This window comes from Varanus komodoensis, unplaced genomic scaffold (assembly GCF_004798865.1).
Source record: "Varanus komodoensis strain SLA01 unplaced genomic scaffold, ASM479886v1 scaffold154, whole genome shotgun sequence".
NCBI classification, from domain to species: Eukaryota; Metazoa; Chordata; class Lepidosauria; order Squamata; family Varanidae; genus Varanus; species Varanus komodoensis.
This window is the reverse complement of record NW_025335449.1, coordinates 136,954-151,564: the sequence shown is the minus strand read 5'-3', so window position 1 is coordinate 151,564 and position 14,611 is coordinate 136,954. Positions and strand designations below refer to the sequence as shown.

Below are 14,611 nucleotides of genomic sequence, written 5' to 3'. Positions count from 1 at the left end.
TACCATTAAACGTTTGGTTTTCATCAGAAACTTTTCTTTTCTTCGATTTGTCCATGGTTGGCCTATGGGGGGGGGGCTCAGTAAATCGGGAGGGTCCACAGAGGGTCCTCAGAACACCAGAGATATAGGTGTGTTTAGTGACTGATTAGCAGATAAACAGTCAAGTGCTGTGAATTGTGACTTTAACATTCAGATGAAGGAGATCACATTGGGACAAAGAGAATCCTTTCAGCAGCCTTCTGTAACATGAGAGCCTGCAGAAGCTTGTTCAGCAGAGGAATGTAGCGATTTACTTAACTTTACTTAATTAGCTGATTTACTTAACTGTGTTCCTGAAACTTCGAGCAGAGCGGCTGTGCTGGCACGTTTTGAGTGACGGAGCCGCAGCAGAGGGGTTCAAGAGCCACGTGCGGCTCCGGAGCCGCGGTTGCCGACCCCTGAGCTAGCCCTAGCTCTTAGTGGCAAGGTTTGTTTACAGGAGAAAACAGGATGGGGACAGGATGAAGCATTTTTTATGCTTTTCTGTTATTCATTGTAACATGGAGAAATTTCTGGCAGACCATCAGCTAGTTGCAGATTCTTGTGGCTTTCTCTCTCACAGTCTGACACACACATGTGTGTTTCTGGGGGCCAGTCGAATGAAGCCCGAGATTTCGTTTTTTTACTTCCCAGCGTATTTGACTGTGTGTTTTTTCTTTCTGGTACTGACACTTGCTAGTTTGATGCATAGCTATGCAAGCAGATTAAAAAAAAACAGAACAGGAGTAGAGTTGGAAGGGGCCTAGAAGGCCATCAAGTCCAACCCCTTGTTCTGTTTCCACATGTGGTCACTCATCTGGATACAATAAAACTCCACAATGCTCTTTTTAAAAAAAAAAGTATCAGGAAAGGAAAACATGGGGCTGTTGGGGAAATTCAGGAAAATCCTGGTAGAAGGAGGTTGCTTCCATGTGCCTTTGTGTTATAAGCTCTCACCTGCAGCATTTCTGAGCCTCTTTCTCAGGAAGTGGCAGAATCCCAGGGCAGGCTTCTGTTTAGCATTATTTTCAAGCTGTTCCTTTAAGAGATGGCGACTCCCTTCGGTTGGAAAAGCCTCGGCAGGATGGGGCTTCCAAGGAAAGTCAACCCCTGGCTAGTCTTGGGCTAACAGCAAACAAAACTGATAAGGTAGCCAGACAAGCTTTTCTAGCAGTACTGCAATCACCCTCATTCGCATGCCAAGAGCCACCATAATCCCTGTGCCTCAGTGATTGTTATGTTAATCCCTTGTAATCAAGGCCATTGTATTAAGTCTCCTCTGCAGATCTCTCACTGTGTTCCCCTTATTTCCTCATCCCCTACTCAGCTGGCATGTCATGTGACTAACAACCTATAAAACACTCTGTGTATGTTCTGAAAGCTTGTAGCTGGTCTCAACCTCTACCTGGCAGCGTTGTTCATAAGGTTTGCCTCTGCAGAGGGTACCTGAGTGCTCAATCAAATAAACTGTGGAGGTTCGTAATGAAACCCATCTCCCTGTGAATCCAAGCATACATTCCCCCATCTAATATTTCGAGATTCCCTGGCAGGGCCAAACAGTCCATTCTATTAATCTGAGGAGATGGGGGGAGGAAAGTGCACACATACAACTTTTGCTCAGCCGCCCCCCCCCCCCCCTTTTGAATGGTATGAGCTGCAAGGTGAGGTGTTGGCTAGGGAAGCCTGCCTCTAGTGGCTGAAGGTGTCACTGCAGGGGGGAGGCTCACTCAAGCGGGCAAGAGCCTGTGGAAACCCAACGTCTGAAAGCAGACAGAAAGCAAAAGATGCCCCCGTTTTCCGGGGAATAAATAACATTTTATTCCTGAAGGCTCCCCAAGCAAACCAGAATGTGGGAACATCTGTGTTTGGGCCCCCGTCTTTGAGCAGTTGCCATTCACAAGCGGAGGAAAACTGGCCATATCTGGAGAGTCCCTCCTCCTCTTGGGTTGCTTTTAACCCCCTTTAAGTGCCTAAACAATGCTTCTGCCTTGTTTGGATACACCTTCCGCTTCTTCGCCCCCCCTCTGCCCATCACAGACCTCAGGCCCTGAGTCAGGACCTCCAGCGTCTCCCAAAAGAAATGAGCAAAAAGGCCAAGAGCAGAGAACTGGCAAGCCATTTCTCCGGTGCACGTCAAGCTCTGATGAAGCAGGGTTACCTAGAGAGGCCATGATCCCGTAATTCTCCATCATGACGTCCTTGTACAGAGCTCTCTGGCCCGGATCCAGCAGTGCCCACTCCTCTGCGGAGAAATGCACAGCCACCTCCGGGAAGGTCACTGGACCCTGGAACGAAAACACACACTTTGCTCAGAGATTCTCCTGTCTGTCTCGCCATCAAAAAGGGGACAATGTTACGGAGGAGCCAGGCAGGGTGCCGTTTCCGCAGGGTTGCGAGAGGACGGTTTTCAGAACCTTCAGCCCCAAAAGGAAAACGGAACAGAGCGGAACGTCTGGCTTGTCAACATGTCGCCGGTGCGTCCCCTCTATGATTTCTGGCTGACCAGCTTGGTCAGTTTGCTTCCCGCCGCTTCCCCTGAGCCCCGGCTCCAAGTAACTCAATTCATTTATGCAAAACACCTAACTAAGTAAATATTGAAAAATGCAAAACAGCCAGTCCAGCTGTGAAGTCGGTGAGGTTGAAAACGATGACGATGAAAGGGTCGAACGGGATTCGGCATGGCAGCTGCTAATCGCTAATAAAGCAGCCTGAGAGATGAAAATCGATGCTCTCCTGAGCCCGGCCCTCGCCGTCTCGCCCACGAGGCTATCGCCATCTTCACTTCACAGCTAGAAGACAAAACGACTTGAGAAGCCCTCCAAGGATTGTGGAAGCTGAGCCTCTGCACATGTCAGAAAAGTCATTCAACCCTCACTGGGGACTTCTCCCCCAAATCCTTCCCTTTCGGTAATTCTGGGGCTCCCACGGGTGAAGTGCCAGGCAGTGTGACCAGCACGAGCCCCCCAGCTGGGCATTTTGTGTCTCCTGATGCCTTGCCAGGGGATCAGGGATCAGGCAAGGCAATGGCCTTCCCTCCTCCCCTTCTTCGACCCATCCCGTCCCTCCCAAAACATCCCGACCCTCCTGGCCAGGCCGGAAACTGGTGGGCAGCAACAGTAACAATACTCCAAGAACCCCCTGAAGGAGGTAAAAAGGGCATCTAGTCAGAGTAGGGCCTTCTCTGCGGTGGCACCCAGATATGGAATGTGCTCCCCGGAGAGGTTCGCCTGGCGCCGAGCTTATACTCTTTTCGGCGCCAGGTCAAAACCTTTTTATTTAACCGGTATTTTAAAAACTAGTATTTAATGCAACCATTGCATTTTATTGGTTATATGTTTTTGTTGCTTGGATTGTTTTAATGTATTTGATTTTATTGATTGTTTTCAATGTATTGACCGTGAGTTGTCCCGAGATGCCTTGCAAGGGGACAGCATACAAAGGTTTTAAATAGAACAGAACAGAACAGAACAGAATAGAATAGAAAGTGCAGGAGCATCAAAGGCCTGCATCTCTCCCTGGCTTTCCAGAACTCCTGTCTCTGCGTCTTCAAGACCTCTTCCTCCTCGTTTCAGAATCCCCTTCATGATGGCCTCAGAGGCCCACCAAGAGCGATTGGGGGATCCTTACTAGGAAAGCCTCAGACAGCAAATGGCTTTGACAAGCCCCTTCCGCCGCTTCCCCCTCCCCATCTGAGGCCCAATCCCCCAGTTCGGCCCCCTTCCCTCCCGCTTGGGTAGCTTCACTCCCTGTTCTAAAAATGCTTTCAGGGCTATTTCGTTCAAGGAGCTCGAGGCAGCTTACCTAATCCCTCCTTCTCTCCATCTTATTCTCACAACAACAACAACCCTGTGAGGTAGGTTGGGCTGAGAGCCTGGACTGGTCCTGAGTCACCCAGTGAGTGCAATAGCTGAGTGGCAACTATTTTTATTTATTTATTTAAAGTTTTTATAGGCCGTTCCAATACCAAAAGTCTCTGGACAGCTTACAAAAAGCATCATCATCATCATCATTTCATTATTAAGCATCATCTTCATCATCATCTACATTTCTATACCACCCACTCTGGGTGACTTACAAAAGGTAGACATTAAATACAATAAAAACAAATACGAAATTTAACGCGAGTTTAAAATAGTATAAAAACATTAAAACAGGAAAAGACAGGAAAAAGACCCAGCCAAGAATAAAAGAAAGGCCCCTGGCTAATCATGTCAGGCCCCTAAATGACCTCCAGGAGGTCTTTAAATGCTTCCACATGGATGACAGTCCTGACCTGGCACCACAAAGATGCCAAATTTGGCACCAGGCAGGCCATAGCAAGGTTTTCCAAAGATGGGGAACCACCACCGAAAAGGCCCTTCCCTGGGTTGCCACCCTCCAAGCCTCCCGAGGGGTTGGCACCTGGAGGAAGACCCCAGAAGCTGAGTGTGATGTCCAGGTAGATCTGGGACTGGAACTGGGATCTCCCAGGTCCCCAGTCCAACACGCTCACCATCGTCCAAACATTCCTACCTAATTCTGCACTAAGCTTGAACCCTCAGCCATTTCAAGGCCTTCCTCCCACTCCTCATCCGAGTCCGAATGGGATCCCATCCTGTCCTGTTGCAAGGCACCTTGGAGAAGGTGCGGAGGCTACGCTCCCACTTGCTCACCTGAGCAGAATCTGCAGCAGCCGTTGCCAGTACATCAGCGAGAGACTCTCTGGCCTGTTCCAGTGAGTTTGTTCCAGCTCCTACAAGGAATGAAAACTGGGTGAGAAAGAACTCTATCTATCTATCTATCTATCTATCTATCTATCTATCTATCTATCGATCAAATTTGTATGCTGTCCAATTACTTGCTTTATGCATGGAGCTCACAATTCAAAGTATGGGGTTCAGTCCCGTAAATTCTGTATCCTGTCCAGCACCGACCAATCAACATGTATTTATTTATACTTATTTATAATCACATTGAAATGATCACTATCATAATCATCTTTAAAATACACCGTTTCAAATTACATTTAAGATTCATTTAAAAATCAATACTAATTACAACAATCACAATAAGGAGAACAAAACCAAGAAGGGAAATGGAGTGGTATGATTAATTTAATTACAAGTCCCAGTAAGCCTGGATGAACAAGTATAATTTCAGATATCCAAACTGAACCACATTTTTTGCCTCCCAAACTGCATGAGGATCTGGGTGGCACTGCTAAAAAGGCCCACCTTTATTCAACTCAATAGCCCATCATGGGTTGAACAACCCCTAAAAAAGCCCAGGAAATTTGCAAATTTGGGGGGGGGTCCCTTCATTGATAGGCAGAGCCATACCTCAAAGCCACACCCCCATCAAAGCCACGCCCCCAAAGCCACACTATTTCCAAGATTACGTGACCTATGATTATACAATAAAAATAAGCTTTGTTGCTTTGTTTAAATTTCTGCGGAGCAACGAATGCAAGGTGAAACAAGGACTGCTTCTAGAGGCTATTTCTTATTTTCTGTAAATGAATGGTGTTTTAAAATTACATTCCCACCCTGCTTTCCAGACAAAAATCTCCAAGAATGGCTAATGTGGAATTAATAAGGCCGTTCCTATCTAGAAGCATGACCTACAGGGTTGGCCATGAGCAACATGTCACAGAAAAACGGTGTGGAATTCCCGACCGGCCTCTCTAGAGAGAGATTTCCAGGGAATGGTTGGAAACTGTCAGAAAAACACCCCTTCTTAGTCCATTCCACTCAGGAGCCTCACACCGTGGCAGCTGCCGGCCACGAACCAGGACGATGAAGTCTCTCCAGACTAAGTCTCTTGACAGTGACCCTGGCTTTGGGGGTCCAGTGGCCCCCACGAAGGCCCCTCCAAAATAAACGGAGGTGCTCTGACCCCCTGTGGGACCCCTCCAGTACAGCCTCGGAGATGTCAGGGACCACTGTCCAGAGCAAAAGTCTGCACTGAGACAAAATGAGACAACTTGCGACAGCTGATTACTGTACCTAATTACCCACCACGGGTTGCCCTGGCATGCAAATCAGGCCGATTGAGGCTCTGCCAGGGTAAGCACCTTTTCTGTGTTCCTGCTACAACAGCTTGATCCTGGATGGGCTCGGAGCTCTAGGCGAAAGGCTACACAAGCCCCCCGTGGAAAACGACCTGACCCCAATCCTAACCCTATTTAAAAACAATATAAAATAGACCACTAAATCATATTCAAGCATCCTAAAGGCGAACAATGCAAAATTTAACACCAAATTTAAAAGAGGAAAAAATATAATGAGTTCAGAAGACTCTGTTAAACCCTGTCTAATTCCCAGCAGGCCTCAGTAATTCTGGCGCCATCGTTATTTGTTTTTCGGCGCCAGGAGAAGACCTTTTTATTCAAGCGGCATTTTAACTGTTAATATTATTGGATTTTATCTGGCCAGGGTGGCTTATTTTATACTGTATTGTTGTATTTTTAATTTAATATTTATATTTTTAATTTATATTATAATTATTTTAACTTAGTGATGTAAGCCGCCCCGAGGCTTCGGCGAATGGGGCGGCATAAAAATGTTTTAATAAAATAATAATAAAAATAAATGCCCACCAATTGAGGGCAGCCTATAGCTGGTGCTGAAATGAGAGTCATGTTGGCACCAGGCAGGGCTCAGTGGGGAGCTGATTCCAGAACTGGGGTGGGGGAGGACCACTGAAAAGGCTCCTCTTGATGCCTCCATTAGAGCCCCACTCAGAGATGGCAGCCAAAGGAAGGGCCCAGAACTTGACTGTTGTGTCTGGGTAGATAAAAGTTGGGAGAGGCCCTCTATCAGGGATCGTGGTCCCAAGCCATGTGGGGCTTTATGGGTTAAAACCAGCCCCTTGATTTAGGCCTGCAAGCATAGAGGCCAGAATTGGAGTTTATGACCAGGCTGTCTGATCCCCGTTATTCGTCTGGCTGTGGTATTTTGCAGAGGCTGCAGCTTCCGAACAATCGTCAAGGGCAGCCCCACGTAGATTGCACTGTAATAATCTAACTTGGATAAAATCATGATCAAATTCACAGATGATACTAAAAGGGGAACAGTGGCCACAACTGAGGAGCAGGTACTCCAGATCCAGACGGATTTGGACAGAATGTGGAAGTGGGCAGGGGACAACAGGATGGCGTTCAATGTGGGTAAGTGCAAGGTCTTGCACTTGGGGCATAGGAATGGGTGCCATAAGTACCGGTTAGGGGACAAGTGGCTGGAGAGCAGCACTTGTGAAAGGGACCTCAGGGTGCTGGTTGACTGCAGGCTAAACACGAGCCAACAGTGTGATGCGGTGGTCAAGAGGGCGAACGCTGCCCTTGGTTGCATAGCAGGAAGTGTGGCTTCTAGATCGAGAGAGGTATTACTACCACTCTATATGACTCTGGTGTGCCTGCAACTGGAGTATTGTGCTCTGTTTTGGGCCCCTCATTACAGGAAGGAGATAGCCATGTTGGAGTCAGTGCAGCGCAGGGCCACAAGGTTGGTGGCCGGTTTGCAGGGGATGCCGTATGAGGGCGAGACTGAGGGAACGGGGCCTCTTCAGCCTGGAGAAGAGGAGCCTCAGAGGGGATCTGTTGCTGACACAGAGGTATGTGAGTGGATGTCCCGCGGAGGTGGGTAGAGACCTGTTCTCCCCTGCAGAGGAGGGCAGGATGCGCTCCAACGGAAACGAAGCTCAGGGAACCAAGGTTCAATTTGGATGCCAGGAAGCACTTCCTGACAGTTAGGACCCCGAGGGTGTGGAATGGGCTTCCACGGGAGGTGGCTGGGCCCCCATCGGTGCGGGTGTTCAAGGATAGGCTGGACGTGCACATGGTGGGCATGTCGTGAGTGGAGCCAGCTGGAGCCGGGGGTCAGACTAGATAGCCCGGGAGACCCCTTCAGACTCACCCTGTTTCTGTGAACAGTTAAGCTGCTGGGAAGACGCATCAGGGAACTTTCCCAAGCACCTCAGCACACGCAAGCAGATGTCCTTACCCAACAAGGCAGCCCTTGCATCTCGCTCCTGTGCCATCTGCCCGGCACGGGACCTCTGGCTCGTGTCCAGCGGAGCCCCTTGTGCCTCTGGGGTATCTGGCGCCACCTTGAGTACGAAAACAGAGGAACGGATTTTGCCTTGCGCCACCCACTCCAAATAGCCCGGCTGCATTCATCACCGGGGCTCCAGCTTCCTCGTTCGGGCACGCAAGAACAGAAGAGAAATCCTGTGAGGTCAGATCAAGCGTCCGCCTAGTTCAGCCTTCCGTTGGCAACGGAGGAAAAGCCCCCAACCCTCTTTGCAAGTAAAGATCTGATCCGTCACGGCGTTGCTCTCCCATCAGAGCTCCCCATTTGACAGCTGTGTGTGGGGCGAGACCAAGAGGCAGCGGGAAGCCTATTTGGGGCCGCTCTGGCTCCATACTCAGGGTTGCTGCCTGACGCACTTTGATCCCTAAACAGCTCAGGGCCTCGATACCTAAAGGAGTAATAAATAAATCCCTGTTCTGGGGCAGTGCCCAGGCAGGACTTCCCATCTTTGGACCCCCATGCAATGGCGCCCCTTCACAACTGCGCAAGTCAACATATTAATTTTTTTACTTATTTATTTAACAGTTTTATATACTGTCTGCTACCAAGGTCTCAGGACGGTCTTCCAATAAAACAGAGTGACAATCGTGGAGACAATTGTGCACATCTGGGACACAATTCGGGGGGGGGGTCACCACATGGGCGCATTGCAGGGGCAACCCCTGGCCGCCGCGTGGATGGGACCACCGAGCGCATCCAGGGTCGCTTGCTGCTCTTGCCAAGCAATTCATTCCTTGCTTTCTGCAACCCACGGCGGCATCGGTCGCCCAGGTTCAGACAATACAATAACCCATCGTGGGTCAAACAGCTCCTAGAACAGCCCGTGAGTTCTCAGGAGCCACCGTGGAGGACAACACAACAGTCCGGGTTCAGGCCAAACGACAACTTGCTGTGGCCGACTGCCCACAAAGACTTATCTTGCCGTGAGAACCGGGTCAACGATGCTGAAGTAGGTGCACCGACGTTCTGGCAGTGTAAGATACTCTTCTGTGTGCAAGTGAATATTTGGATGAGCTTGGAGCTTTAGGAAAAGTGCCGTACAAGCTCTCTTCCAAGCGTGAGGATGGGCTGGGCTGGGCTGGGCTGGGTAAACCGTGGCCACCCGCACCCTCCAGGCATAGAATCACAGAGTCGGAAGGGGCCAGAAGGCCACCGGGTCTGACCCGCTGCTGCTGCTGCAGGAGACTAACTCAACGCAACCCACTCAGGTAACTGTCCAGACATTTTTTGAATCTCTCTCGCAAGGGAGAGCCCACAGCTTCCCTAGGTAACAGGTTCCATTGTCTTACTGCCCTGACAGTGAGGAAATGCTTCCTGGTGTCTACTCTAAATCTCGTTTTTTTCACTTGAGTCCATAATTCCATGTCCTGCACTCTGGAATGAGCGAGGAGAGATCCCGTCCGTCCTCTCTGTGGCAGTCCCCCCTCCCCTCTGCCTTTGGTGTCTCCCTCCCAGGGTAAGAACGGCCATTCTGGGGCCAGAGTTGTTTCCTGCAGCAGCCGCAGCTTGTGAACCTGGACAGCCCCACACAAAACGCATTCCAGTAGTCCAGCAGGGAGGTTATTCACTATGGCGCGTGCATTGTGGGGGGCAAGACTGGCAACTCGGCCCCCAGACCAGATGTTCTTAATGTGCAGCTTTTCCAGATCTTAGAAATAGGGCCAGGGAAGAGGTCGAAGTGTTATCAGCCAGAAACGGAGATCCTTGGTTGGATGGGCCGGCCACCCACTTTGTGTCCAGGTGGCCGATTTGGTGGGGAAAGGAAATAATGAACGTACAACAAAACAGCCTCACCTGGTGCTCTCCCCGTTTCTCAACCTCTGCCTGGCTCAGGAGGAAACCTTCGGCCAGTGCCACTGCCTGGGAGCTGGTCTCTGCCCCACATTCCCTGACCCAGCTGCCAAGCTCTGGGGGCAGCCCAGTCAGAAAGAGCTCCAGAATCACCAGGTCCAGGATCTGTTTTTTGGTGTGCTGCTCCGGCTTCAGCCACCGACAGCCAATGTTGTAGAGCCGGCTGCAAAACTCCCGGGGCCTTTCAGCCTCGTGGGAGAGAAACTTCCGGAAACGCTGGCGCTTCTCCTCTGAGCTGGCAATGTCCACCCCCAGGATCTTGTGCACCGATCTTTCCCACAAAATGCCAGCTTGCAGAGCATCAGGAAGGCCTTTGGCTGCTCCCGTCCTTTCACCCGGACCATCCAGGCCCGGGTCCTTCATCTTCGAGGACAGCAACCAGCTGGGACAACGGAAATGGGACATCCTCCAAATGGGAAGGCAGAAAGCTGTCCTTTCTCTGGGCCCCCTCTTCCTCAGTCCATCTTCTCAGAGCTTTGGTAATTCCTAATGTCTTCAAAAAGAAAGATAATTCCTAATCAGAACTAGCTATTCTGGGACTGCACTCTACAGACAGAAAAAAATAATCAGGGCTGTTCCCATGGAGACCAAGGCCAAGACCATCCACATTCTTCCATTCCTGGTCACTGAGTGGGTGTGGAAGCTGGACAGGGAAGGAAGCGGGCAGGGAGAAAACAGACGTGTTTGAAACGTGTTAGAGGAGAGCTTTGTGGCTGACGGAAAGACAAAGAAAGACAAGGCAGAGCTTTCTCTTGAAACAAAAATGATCAAACCGAGGCTGTCCTACTTTGGACACATCACAAGAAGACCGGACCCCTCGGAGAAGACAGTCATGCCAGGAAAAGGGGAAGGCAAAAGAAGAAAAGGACAACCACACCTGAGATGGGTTGACTCCCCCAAGGAAGCCGCAGCCCCGAATTCAGAAGAGTCGAGTGGGGCTGACAAGGAGCTGACATTTTGGAAAACATGTTGATAGGGTCACCATAAGTCAGAGATGACTGGATGGCATACAAGCTATAGGTCCCCACTTTATCAGAGTGAAGGAAACAGAGCTAGAAATGGGTTTTTGAAAAACATAATTTTGGGTACTTTTAGTTGAATGACAGGACTAAAGAGAGAGAGCCAGTGTAGTGTAGTGGTTAAGAGCATGGGACTGGGACTCAGACGATCTGGGTTCTAGTCCCCGCTCAGCCATGAAACCAACTGGGTGACTTTGGGCCACTCACAGACTCTCAGCCCAACCTACCTCACAGGATTGTTGTTGTGGGGATAAGATGGAGGAGGAGATGTAAGCTGCCTTGAGCCCTTTGTAGGAAAAAGGCAGGATATAAATAAAAAATAAAATAAAATAAACATATTGTGACATATTTATTGTGAAGTCTAGGAAAAAGAAGATAATTTCAATTGCTGGGTGAGTGCTCAAATTTACAAGATCCACCAGGGGCTGGTCTCTCATTTTTCCTTGTCTTTTTCTAGTCTGCGTTGTCCTCCTTGAGTAGAGAGCCAGTGTGGCATAGCGGCTTGTGAGCTGGACTGGGTCTTGGGAGCTCAGGGTTCAAGTCCCCACTCAGCCATGAATCGCACTGGGTGACTTTGGCCCAGTTACTGACTCTCAGCCTAACCCACCTCACAGGGTTGAAGATAAAATGGAGAGGTATAAGAGTGTCGTGCATGAAGCTCCGACAGAAACAGTGACTCACGAGGAGACCTTGCATCTGACATCCAGTGCCCAAGAGTCGACCCCGCAACCCAACGCAGGGACGGCTGAGCCAGCCGCTGCGTCTTCCTCTGATCCGCAGCATGTTGAGCAAACGCCTGGACCTTTATCAGAGACAGGGAGTCACGAGAAAGAGGGAGCTGCAAGTTCTACTCAGAAGGAGGCAGAGCAAACTGCCTCTTCCCCCCCTGATGCTGATCTCCCTGAGCCAGAAACAGAAGACACAACAGGTGTCGTGGATTTTTCAAGGGCCCAGAACAGACGTATTTTACGCAGGTATGAACAGCGGCAAAATTTATTACGTAAGAGGGAGGAAAGGCGTGACTTGGGAGAATGATCCCACATGGGCTTGGGAAGAGAAGCCATTAGAGAGTTAACATCTGTTTAGCAAGGTCTGCTATTAGGGAACTTATCTATAGAGTTGTAAATCTTGTAGACAATTAGCATTAAAGGACTTTAGTTTTATTGCTCTAGAATGTGTGGATTGTTTACATACAGGGCTGCCCCCCTCGACAAAGAGGATCAGGTAAACCACCTTGGATGCCTTGCAGGAAAAAAGGCCAGATTAATATGATATACAAAGATGATGATGAAATAAAACTGTTGTTGTTGTTTGTTTATTTAAATTAAAAGTGTTTTAGACAGTTCCTTACTGAAGTCTCGGGATGGTTTAACAGTAAGACAAAAAATAAAATAAAATAAAATAAAATAAAATACAACATCCCAATCAAATTCTGACAATAAAACCCATATTAAAATCACAGTCAGACCTTAAAATATTGGGAAAATAAAAAGGTTTTGGCCTTTATTGTTATTGTTACTATTTTGCAACTACCAGCCGCCTTTACAACCTTCTGCCACGGCACCCGCTTGTCCGTTTCGGCCAAACACCCATCGGGGCCAGTGAGGCAGTGGAGAATTTGGAAGGCTGGTTGGTGCTCCCCAGAGGAGTCCCCCTATCCAAAACCCCAAGGAAAGTCCAAGACTACAGGTTGTGGATTTGTCCAGATTAAACCACTCCTGGGAGTTTTCACCTGCCGGCAGCAAGGCTTTTTGGAAAGTAGAAGGGCTGAAATTGTCCGCCCCGAAATATTTTACATCACAAGAAGGAGAACTGCACCATTGCTGGGAGAATTCACACACACTCCACACACCAGACCCTACTGGGAGGATTGCAGATAAATGCAGGACAAACGGGGAATTTGGCACAGGGTAAATACCCTTCTTCACTATGAGAAGAAATAGTGAAGGAAACTCTGATCATGAGGACTAGTAGCTTTGCCCTTTACAAGACCCAAGGTCCAACTAGTCCAATACTCTGTTCACACTTCAGCCAATCAGTTGCCTATAGAACACCCACAAGCGAAACATGAGCATAACAGCACCTTCCTCACCATGTTCCCAAGCAAATGGGTGCTTCCTCTGGTACTGGACATAACATACAGTCATGAGGACTAGAACCACTAGCCACCATGTCCATGAATTTGTCCAATTCCCTTTTAAAGCCATGTAACTTGGCAGCTGCTGCTACTTCTCATGGAAATGGATTCCACAGTTTGATTATGCCCTGGGGGGGTGGGGAAGCCCTTCCTTTGCTTTGTCCCAGATGCCCCACTCACCAGCTCTTTATCGGATGACCCCTTTGAGTCTTGGATTATGTGGTGGCGGGGGGGGGGGGGTCTCTTCCCCACTTCTCCCACACTGGGCCTCCTTCCGGACACCCCCAGCACGCCTCCTTTCCGCACAGCCCCAACATCTCTTTTTTTGTCCAGCCTCTGGGTCATTCCAATCCCCTACGGTCACTTTGGCCCGAGCCTGCAGGACCACTCAGGGCAGGTGGAGCGAGGAATCCAGGTGTGCCAGGCGCACCTGGCACCGGCTCCCTCACCTGGTGCGCAGCGCACAGCGCACAGAAACATGGAAACAGAGCGAGCCAGGAGGGGTTCCCCGGGACATCTAGTCTGACCCCCGGCTCCGGCCGGCTCCGCTCCCGACCTGCCCCCCATGAGGGGATGCACGCGATTGCCCCAGATACCTTTCTCCAGGAGGCCGCCGATGCCCCGGAGGAGCGAGGACATCCAGGAAGGGTCCGTCTCTCGGAGGCGTGAAAGGGGAGGGAAAAAGACACAAAAGAGGAGGACCGGGAGATGCGTGTCGCATAGAGCTAATAACGTTAGAGCGCCACGCCCGCTTCTGGGCAAAGCGGGTTTTCCCACCCGGAGGCAAGGCGGGAGTCAAGGGAATGCAAAGCGGTCTGTTTGCAAGCGGGGTGTTGAAATGGACACTCCGCTCCCGCCTTCTTAGACAAGTTTTGTGTAAAATCCCCCAAGAAGGGCGACAAGAGGAACCGTGTTCTCCTTTTCCAGAGGAAACAGCTTTGAAGATGTGTTGTGCGTAATGCGAAGCACTTGCTGCGTCTCTTTTCCACGCAGACTTTAAAGGTTCGTGGTGGAAGACACATCCAGACGATTCAAGCTACCCATTTTTTATTATTATTATTATTATTATTATTATTATTATTATTATTATTATTATTATTACATTTCTATGCCGCCCCTTGCCGAAGCCTCGGGGCGGCTTACAACACAATAAAATACATTGAAATACAATAGAACATAATAAATTACCACTGAATACAAAAATACAAAAAATACACAGAGATACAAACATAATAATATAAAATTAAAATTAACAGTATAAAATAAGTACATAAAGAATATAGGAGGAGAAAAGAGAAGGAAGAAGAAGTTGCCCTGGCCAGATCATATATTTTAACAATTAAAATGATGTTTGATGGCTTCATTTTTATTGCTACGCATAACTGTTTAATGGCGTACGATACGTGTTTTAACAGGTCTAGCTTTTTACTGAAATTGTTTTAGTGTTTTGCATCTTTTTATATTTTGTATCTGGAAACAATAGATGGCAAAAGAAGAAGGGGGTGGCAGAGGATGAG

At 49.0% G+C, this 14,611-nt stretch overlaps 1 protein-coding gene across 3 annotated transcripts in view; it reads right to left on the bottom strand.

Moving 5' to 3' along the window:
• Window positions 1-13,767, bottom strand: part of LOC123021049 (zinc finger protein 883-like) — a 58,006-nt gene extending 44,239 nt beyond the window's left edge. For 2 of the 3 annotated variants that reach the window (XM_044425429.1, XM_044425430.1), the window contains exons 1-5: window positions 13,691-13,767; window positions 9,882-10,431; window positions 7,998-8,103; window positions 4,671-4,750; window positions 2,177-2,303 (exon numbers count right to left, since the gene is read on the bottom strand). In XM_044425429.1, the coding sequence (XP_044281364.1) occupies window positions 2,177-2,303; window positions 4,671-4,750; window positions 7,998-8,103; window positions 9,882-10,343 (775 nt within the window). In that variant the 5' untranslated portion in view covers window positions 10,344-10,431; window positions 13,691-13,767. Of the gene's footprint in view, window positions 1-975; window positions 1,133-2,176; window positions 2,304-4,670; window positions 4,751-7,997; window positions 8,104-9,881; window positions 10,432-13,690 lie in introns of those variants that run through there. The other variant, XM_044425431.1, reaches the window with a different exon arrangement.
• Between the last annotated feature and the right edge of the window lie 844 nt (window positions 13,768-14,611).